A 10,228-nucleotide genomic window follows, 5' to 3' on the forward strand; every position below is an offset into this window, starting at 1 on the left:
GGTAGTCTCTCATATTGTGCCGTTCATACACTCTCATCCCAACAAAACAGTAATAATCGACAGTAATCGGCTTGAGATAACGGTAATAAGTTGCAACATAAATGCCCTATACCATGGGATATCTACTTACGCTATTGTTTCTCTATGCTATAATATAATAAAGGAAAGAACTGGTTTATACACGTACGGGATTGGAAAATTATGTTTGACGCATCATCACGTCTGAACTACTGGACTGATTAAATTGAAATTTTGCATATAGATTCTTAATAATTAAGAATCTTGGTTAATTATTAACTGAGGATGGTTATAAATAATAATAATAATAATAATAATAATAGCCTACCTTTATTTGTACAAATAGACAAGTTAGAACACATCTAAATACACAGAATAATAGTAGGTTTTTAACGTGCAGAATGACAGCTCAAGGCCTTTGTGAGTTGCACAAGTCAAAAATGAAAAGAGAAAAAGTTCAGGTACATTGATACAAATGTCTTTATAGGCCTATTTTCAATTCTTCAAGATTTCATTACGTCAAGTTTTTAAAAATACCCTATAACATTAAGAGCAGGTATAACCCGTGCTCCGCAAGGGTCTTTGGAAAACAAATAGATGGCATTATAGTTCTATGCTGAACATTACAAGTATTATTCTACTAAATTGAAAATATAAAAATTTATTACAAAAATAATTGATTTACATTATTTTGTCAAATTCACATTAAATATCTTCATTCATTAAAATTGAAAATACATAGCAAAAAGTATGGGGCTTCCAACCTGGGGCCACATCTATAGCCGCGCGCTACCTCTAGTGCACGCGTTGATATGTCCATTCGTTTGGGCATTTATAGTAATGTAAACTTAATAAATCACGAAATATATAGATTTAAAAAAATATAATATAAAATATAATAAAGGAAAGAATGGGCTCATACACGTACCTACGGGACAGGAAATACTCTAATGACGCATTATCACATCCGAACTACTGGACTGATTGAAATTTTGCATATAGATTCTCAATATTATTACTGAGGATAGATACAGGCCTATTTTAAATTCTTCAAGATTTCAGTAGATCAAGTTTTTCATTAGCCCCTTGCGGAGCACGGGTTACCTGCTAGTTGATTAATAAAAAGAATGAAGATAAGCCAATAACCATCCTCGTTAAATTAAGAATCTTATTGCAAAATTTCAAGTCTATCATTTCAGTAGTTCAGAAGTGCGTTTAATTTTTATGTATGTAATGCATGTATTTTCTATCCCGTTCAGGTTATTTTAAATTCCTTTCTTTTTATAATATATGATAAACTTTAATATTATGATACACTATAATGATATTGTGCCCAACATATTAATTAACAGATTTATCCCTACATCTTGTCAAAATGGAATTTGTAATGTGATCCAAAAATTTCATTTGAAGGTGAATTGAAAAAGTGTCACATTTTTCATCTCTCATAGTATTATAGTTTACTTTGAAATATCCAATATTCAGTAAAAATTAGGAATCTAGTATAAGATTTAGAGTAAATTTAATTATCTAAGAAAAGTAGTCTAGGAAACTACATAAGTTTATGATAAGGACAACTAACATGATTTGAAAAATTCCCAGAAAGAAATTAAAATTGAGCTTTTAAAATTAATCTTGTGTTTAATACATATTTGTATTAATTTTGTATAAAATAAAATTTGCACAATATTTACATTAATAAAATTGTTGAAATTACATATCCCGACATACGGTACTTACAATTAAATTACATACGGTACTCAAAGGAGATTAAGAAACATCAATCAGATGAAAGGACTAAAATTTCCATTCATCTGTGATTGTAATGAACATTATGGTAATATATCAATATGGCGCATAATCAACTTTGCTTCTGATCAAGTGAACTGGCGGTAGAACAAAAGCATCACAGTCGCACTTTGAGCCATGCACGAAGTCAAAAGAACCCAGTTTGGCCGAGCATTGTGCACATGTCAGTTTTCCTTTCAACCAGTTAGCCTGTGAAACAAAGCAAATAAATACATCTTAGAAATACTTGTTCACAAAATATTCAATGTTATGAGATACTCAATTTACTTACTACTACTACTAATCGTACAATTAATGTTGATGCGCCCCCCGGGCAATACCAATACCTACTATTACTTTTTAATATATAATACCTACTATTTATATTTAATAGTATACAAATGTCTTTAATCTAAAATTTAGATAGTATTCCATCCAATAAAAAATCGATACAGTAACAAAAGTTACATTGATAAACTACTATGATCTAGGAAGAATCAATCTACATGTTATGACGTCATTAATTAGTTGTGGGGCCTGAAGCAATACCTACTATTACTTATAATAATATAAGTAATAATAATAATATAGTAATAGTAATAATATAAGTAATAGTAGGTATTGCCCCGGGGCAGGAGAACTCGCTGGGAAACTATTTCTGGATTGATCTACATTTACCAATTGGACGGCATTAAGCAGAAAGGAACCAATCAACACATGGACAGTTTTGGGAAAACAGCCACCAAAGTTTAATTGATACTGTAAATGTAATATGAATGGGATATAACTCTTTTTTTTGTACTGAATCACTAGTATTTTTATTTGTTTTTTAATAAAGTTATCTTGCCTTCAAATTCAGTATTTCATTTTATATCTAAACTTTTTGTGGGTTGGTTCCTTTCTGCATTAAATGAAAAATGAGTAACTTTATTTTGCAGAAAGAGCACTGAGGTTTGGTTCCTTTCTGAAAAAATTCAAAAGTGAGTTATACAGCAGGATAAAATAATCAAAACAGAACATTCACAAGAAAATGCGTTTATTATTGTAAAATCATGAACATCTTAAATCTTTACTTACAAAAATGTTTAAATCTATTGGAAAATACTGCTTTAGGCTGTATTTTCATCCTCAACTTCAACTTCAAAATCCAGATGACCACTATAACCATCAATATCATCAATCACTGATCTATCGCCATGAAGTGATTGATAGAATGGTTTGGCATCGCTGGGAATCAGATGTAATATTGATTTGAGGTCCTTCAGCTTTGGTGCAGCAATTTCTTTCCCAGTTGGCCATAAGGGAATCAGCGTATCCTTGAAACTCAACTGAGCATCCGTAGATTTACGTCCCTTTGTTGGTTTTTTCTCGATGTCAATGACATTATACGTCGATGTAAAATCTGTCCTAGAAAATATCTTCATTGGTTCTTCTTTTTTCAGATGGATCTCTCGAATTTTCAACCAACTTATTTTCTTTGGGCTCTCTTCATCTGTTTGTTTCCTATTCACAATTTTTTTTTCCAAGTGTGCAGTTCCGATAAAATCTGTTGCTCCCATTTTACTAACACAGAAAGGTTTCTTTCTTCTACAATTTTTAATCACCTCTATGTAATCTTGAGGCAAGTACAATCTTTGCACATGTTTTAGAGCCGATTCTATATCAGAAAAGTCTGCATCATTCGGCAGAAAGCTATGACCAGGCATTAAAAACTTCAAGGATACTGTTTTTAAGGAAGGGTGGGCCTCAAGACAAGCTTTCAAGATCAGGACAATTTTCACATTCCGGTTTTGTCCACCGCATGAATCGCTCCAGAGTACTAAGTCTTCTACCTCTCTTCCCACATAATTTTCAATGTGTTTGAGAAGACAGGAACCAATCTCCTGTGCCCCTCTTCCTGCTTCACTCTCAGTCCATACATAACAAAACCCCCTCCCAGTTCCCAGTGAATGCACACCAGCATTATAGAACCAAAGTTGCCTCTTATAGAAAATTACATTTGTAGGGATTCGAGGCAAAGGGAGTGTTTTCTCCAAATCAAAAGTAAGGCATTCAAGTTTGTTATTTTGCTTTGCTTGTTTACCGTCCTCTTTTAGCTGTTGTCTAGCTTCATTAGCCAAGTCTAAATGTTTATTATGCTCTTCTTGTAATTCAATCTTCTCTTCTTCAGATGCAGATTTTATTCTCGCTGCAAAACTATCGCAGGTGTTGCACGTGTCTTTCTTGAGCGGTTTAAATTTCAAATTGAAGTGCTTTAAGAATATTTTTCTATAAGAAGAAAAGCTTACAGCATTAATACTTTTTATTATTCCTTTTCTTTCTTCTTGATTTGCACAGCTGAACTGTCTTATACTGTACTCCTTTTGAAGAGAACAAGTTTCAATTTTTTCTTCAATATACTTGTTGTACATTTTTTGCAGTGTCATTTCGGGTGGCAAAAAATCACAATCATTGTTTTCCCTTCTATAATGTGACTTGTACTTTGGGATTTTGTTGATTTGATCTTTAACATGATTTATTTGGTCATCAGTTAATTGGTTTCTACCTCCTTGGTCACGTCCACGTCTGTCTTGCAAAATATTTGACCTCATTTTAACAAGTGCTGTATTCACCCTTTTTGAAGAAATTCTGAGAGTTGATGTGAACATTTGTCGACAAACAGGTATATTTCGTAATTTATAAACCCTTGAAAATGTTCTCTTTGATGTATCCCTTCCATAGGTACGTTTTTTTACATCTTCTTTAACACATGATGTTATGTATAGGTTTTGGGCATTGTAGTCAGCCAGTTCCCAAAATTTATCATATTCTGATGTTCTAATAGCTTTACTTACACTATCATAGCACTTTTGTTTACAAGTACATTGGACATCTATAAATTGCTTTTTTTCTTGAAGGTTGCCTCTGCTGTTGTAATATGTAAGATTGCTATTTTTTCTCTTTTTTGCGATTTCTTTGTTTTGTTCTGGAAACTTTCTTTTTCTTCCTCTTGCTTTTCTATCAGAGTTGGCCGTACCTTGTAATCCGTTGTTGATAGTTTCTTCATCATTATTATTTTCAAAGTTTTCTTCACATTTGTCCGAATCACTTCCACTTTTGTCTGAATGATAACTGTTGTCAAAAACTGGTGTCCAGTCAGGATCATTATAGTAAGATTTTGATGTTTCAATCGTATTGTTAGACTGAATGCCTTCATCATCTAGCGTATTTATCAGATCACTGTTATTCAGTAGGCCTAAATCAGTTAAACTAGAAATATTTAAAACACTATCTTGCACTACTGCATTTGCTAAAAGAGAGGTATTTTCATTGCAGTCTAATTCTGTTGAAGTATGATCTTTTACTTCAGCTGGTAAATGATCTTGATATATAATTATTTGTCCATGCTGCAGGGCTTCTAAGAATTCCGGATCATCATTATTTGAAATTACATCAATGTCCATTACAACAGTATTGCCAGTGAGAAGGTCCCCAGTGTCAGAAGTTGGATGTTCTTCACTTCGCAGAGGAACACCATCTGGAAAAAACCATTATTGAGCCATTATTTATTTTTAGTAACATAAACTAAGGTTGTGTTTTCTTGAATCCATACAGATGAAAGGAAAAATGTTTGAAACAATACCTTCTGGAAAAATACTATTATATAATACTTTTTTAATTGTGTGCTTTTATGCTAAGGAAATGACAGTTCCACCTGTTTTGCCATGTGCGCTGGATATAGGGAATATACTAGTGCGGTAGCTAATACAGGAGTCCATTATGTAGTTCTTTAATCACTACTTCATAACCCAACCATTGAGGTATGGTAGCTTTATAAGAGAGTAATCTTTGTTGTTTTCTTGCTTGTCTTATATTCAATTCAATTCAAAAATTCTTTATTAAAGGCGAAGTTAAGACTATCAAGTCTTTTCTTCCACTTAACCTTATATTACAATTATTTTAAAATATCAAGCCGAAACCTTATCCATAGATGTTAACAAATTTTGACAAGAGTATTGAAATAATTCTTTGCTCATTTTACTGTATTACTCTTAAACATATAGGCCTAAAAGTACATCTCAAATAAATGTATTACCTTTATCAGGTGATTCAAATAGGCCTTGATTGGATGGCTTTGGTTGATCAAAGTCCTTGTTGATTGACTCGCCTGAAATAAATGCATAATAATAAATTATAATAATGTAGGATTATGCTTGTTCATGCATTTATTGTGTGTTCAGGCTTCAAATGACAGTTCCACCTGTTTTGCCACGTGCGCTGGATATAGGGAATGTTTTTTAGTGAAAACAAAGATACATCAAATTTAATTTCATTCAATTTCCTCTCATTTGGAGTGCGCTCCTAGTGTTTTAGTGAATCTAGTTGCGGGTATCTACTAGTGCGGTAGCTAATACAGGAGTCCATTATGTAGTTATTTAATCACTACTTCATAACCCAACCATTGAGGTATGGTAGCTGGATTTATAAGAGAGTAATCTTTGTTGTTTTCTTGCTTGTCTTATATTCAATTCAAAAATTCTTTATTAAAGGCGAAGTTAAGACTATCAAGTCTTTCTTCCACTTAACCTTATATTACAATATTATTTTAAAATATCAAGCCGAAACCTTATCCATAGATGTTAACAAATTTTGACAAGAGTATTGAAATAATTCTTTGCTCATTTTACTGTATTACTTTTAAACATATAGGCCTAGAAGTACATCTCAAATAAATATATTACCTTTATAATTATAATAATGTAGGATTATGCTTGTTCATGCATTTATTGTGTGTTCAGGCTTCAAATTTGTGATACTTTAAAGTTTGAACTCGATTATTTATTTATTAACCTGTGTGAGCGCCGCGAAACTTGTATGTTTTTATCATCAGAATAACATATCAAATTGGTTGCAACTAGAAATTTGACGCCAAATGGGCATGTAAAATAAAATTATGCCTACAATAAATTTAAAAAATTTTAATAAAAATTTATTTCATTGATATAGGCCTATTTTCATAGTCAATCAGGCCCAGTTTCATAGGAGTTGCTTAACCTTAAAACTGACTTCTGAAAAACACTAATAATAATAAAGACGTTTAACTGAGGAAAATAAACTGAGAAAGAAGCTTACCTGTTTTCTTTTTGGCCAAATCCACCAAGTATTGTCCTCTTGACATTCTTTTCGACTTACTATAAACAACTGAATCTTCTAATCAGACATAACCTGAATAGCAACACAGTATTAAAGCTGATGACAGTGATGACAGCTGATGTTGTAGCACATACAGTATAAAGCTGAACAGAACCAACCCACTTGGTTCCTCTCTGAAGAAATATTTCATAGGTTTATCTGTTCAAAAATCGGGAGCCAACCCACTTGGTTCTATACTATCAAATTGTTGTAGTATGTTTATTAAAGAACCAAGCTTGGTTCTTTTCTGTTAAAACTACTACAGCAAATACAATTTCCAGAAATAAAATAAAACTAAAAAAAAAATATTTCCAGCTGATTGAGAGTTGGTTCCATTCAGCTAAATGTACAAACTGGCATGAATAATGCACTGGTGAACCAAACTCAATAATTTGAATTTTGTGGGTTGGTTCCTTCAAAACTACTCTATGTCGTCATTTATTTGATCATTTTGAGGATATGCAAATGTCCTATTAGTGTGGAAAAATGTTGACGAGCAGTATACGAATTATCGAATAATACGAATTATCGAACGAGCAGTATATGACCAGCTTATCCTGCATCTGGAGAGCAACAAACTCATAACAGCACAACAGCATGGATTTAGAAAACGTCTAGGCACTACAACTGCAATATCTGAATTGTGTGACAATATAAACCAACTTTGGGAGGAGAAAAATACTGTTATGGGACTGTTTATAGATCTTCAAAAGGCCTTCGACACACTAGACTGGAACATCCTAAATCTGAAATTGAGAGAATTGAAAATAGAGGGAAGAGCATTGGAGTGGATAGAGGACTACCTCACCAACAGAAAGCAGTATGTGGAAATAGTGCAGCACAAGAAAACTGCTCTTATAAACTACAAATCCTCACTCAGAGCAGTGTCCCAGGGTGTGCCCCAAGGATCCATCCTTGGACCACTGCTGTTCCTTGTCTACATCAATGACTTTCCCAAGGAAATTGACAACAGAAACAGCTGCATATTGTTTGCCGATGATACCACTATCTTGATACCATCGCAGAAGCTTCAAGACCCACACAAAATTGTCGAGACAGCACTGGAAGAGGCCACAGATACATGCAATAGACTGAAGTTGACCATTAATAGGAAGAAGACAGTCCACATCAGATTCGCTCCAGTCAGAAGCAACCCGGATGAGAGACAAACAAATGATGACTCAATGATGACAGACTGTACAAGATTCCTGGGGATAACAATTGACTGTCACTTAACATGGAGAAAACATATAGAGCTGTTATGCAAGAGGTTAGCATCTGCCGTGTATGTTATACGAAGAATCAGAAACATATCAGAGAAAAGTACATCATTCATAGCATACCACTCACTCTTTGCCTCACATCGGCATCCCAGACACACCTTGACAGAGTCCTGAGAATACAAAAGTGGGCCTTGAGGACGATATTGGAGAAAAACATGATGGAGCACTGTAAACCATTATTTGTGGAGAGTAAAATACTCACAGTAGTCTGCTGACATGACCTTCTTTGAATAAATAATAATTTTATTGCCATTCAACTGATCATAGTTACAGACAACGTCATATTCTAATTCTTATTCAACACACAAAAAATTCAAAATCAATTGAACCCACTTTGACAAGGGCTGCAGTCCTGAGGAGTTGAGGACAGCTATGCTTGAGTCAGGGTGTTTGCAACAAACTTGTTTTCTACAAACCTCTTACTCCTCAATGAATAGAGAACACAGACAATTTGTTCAGCCTCAGAAATAGAAAGGAATAATAGTCTGCTACAGTACAGCTGCTTGGATTGATTCTGGACATGAAGCTGTCGTGAACCAGTTAAGGTTGTTTGGAGGCTATTGTTTTTAAGTCCATGTGCTGTTCCTGTTGTTTGGAGGCTGTTTGCTGTGGGCTAAGCAGGGTAGTCTTCCTACTGAGAGAGCTAAGAGATAGTGTTCCCATGCACTACCTCAAGGTTTGCTACTCCGCTTTATTTTAGAACATCCTGTTGTACGCCCTTGTTCTCTGGAGTAGAGCTACGGATGTTGGACAAGTATTGAGCATGCAGAGGAAAGTCTTGCGGGTTATCTGTGGGGTTGATAGACTAGCTCATTGCCGCCGTCCTCTCTTTGTAAGAAAAAGGATACTTACAGTATTTCTTATTTTTCTATCCTCTTTGCAGAACCTATGCAAATGAAGATGAGGTTGCCACCAGGCAGAGTTTTTATGCTTATGATACAAGAGAAAGCCATATGTTGGATGTACCTTATCTGCTAGAGGCAGAGCATGACACAAACTGGTTTTGCCTAATACCTACCTATCCTATCAACAAGACTTTTCACCAAAGCAGCAAGATATCTGCTGGCCAGGTGATTTCAGGGCGCGGTAAAGAGATTGATGGTGGATAATCCTAGTTTTTGCTGGTGATTTTTTACATTTCTGACTTTGTTATTGTGAATATTATCTTTATTCTTCATAATTTACTATTTGACATGTTCTAGTGGTTTTTCTGAATAGACTACATCATGGACCTAAAATACTTTATAAACTATATTAATTTAATCACAAACTAGAGTAAAAACTTACATCGTCTACTCTTTCACGAATCCACCTCGGCATGCAGTTTTCGACAAAGTAAAAAACTTCAGGTGACTTTTTTAAGCAATGCTTATTTGCTTCCCGTACATTCTCAGTGTCCAATAAAAGTCCATGTGCTGACAATGGACCTTTTTTGAAGTCTTCGGTCAAAACATTTCGACATTTTTTACATTTGAGCTGTAGGTTAGACATTCTATTGCTAATAAAACAAATGAAAATAACAACACTTGAATACCTTGATATTCAATTGGATCACATTATAAAACTTTACTACTTAGTTTATCCTTTATCTAATATTTATTCTGTCAAATTTTATGAGGTTAGGTTGTGGTTCAGGTTAGGTATCTCAATTTTACTTATAATCGAGACTCGACTTTCCTATCTCGATACTTCTCTTGATATCGACTTTTAAATAATTGACTATTGAATTCTGTTGTTCTCATTTCTAAAATTAATATTTAAAATGAATCATGAATACGGTGATTAAAAATAAAATGAAAATTGGATTAACAATATTTGTAGTACACTACAATAATTTTGTTGTTTACATTATTGTAAAGAGTTTCGTCAGACTTTTTGTGTCAGTATTTTTGAAAAAATCTGATTCAAATCACAATAATATTATTATTTACCGTATTCTCTTATGTATATTTTCTTTGAAGGAATTT

The 10,228-nt window shown here is 33.6% G+C and overlaps 2 protein-coding genes across 2 annotated transcripts; both read right to left on the reverse strand.

The window, feature by feature from the left end:
• Positions 1-1,457: 1,457 nt before the first annotated feature.
• LOC111049172 (E3 ubiquitin-protein ligase RNF180-like) lies at positions 1,458-9,923 on the reverse strand. Its single transcript, XM_039426413.1, has 2 exons — positions 9,549-9,923; positions 1,458-2,016 (listed from the first exon to the last, which is right to left on the reverse strand). Exons 1-2 carry the CDS (start codon positions 9,750-9,752, stop codon positions 1,864-1,866), a joined length of 357 nt encoding a protein of 118 aa, XP_039282347.1. The 5' UTR covers positions 9,753-9,923; the 3' UTR covers positions 1,458-1,863.
• Positions 2,488-7,389, reverse strand: LOC111049069. Its single transcript, XM_039426390.1, has 3 exons — positions 6,919-7,389; positions 5,882-5,953; positions 2,488-5,323 (listed from the first exon to the last, which is right to left on the reverse strand). The coding sequence occupies exons 1-3, from the start codon at positions 6,962-6,964 to the stop codon at positions 2,916-2,918; spliced, it is 2,526 nt and encodes an 841-aa protein (XP_039282324.1). The 5' UTR covers positions 6,965-7,389; the 3' UTR covers positions 2,488-2,915.
• Positions 9,924-10,228: the final 305 nt, after the last annotated feature.

This window comes from Nilaparvata lugens, chromosome 4 (genome assembly GCF_014356525.2).
Source record: "Nilaparvata lugens isolate BPH chromosome 4, ASM1435652v1, whole genome shotgun sequence".
Lineage (NCBI taxonomy): Eukaryota > Metazoa > Arthropoda > Insecta > Hemiptera > Delphacidae > Nilaparvata > Nilaparvata lugens.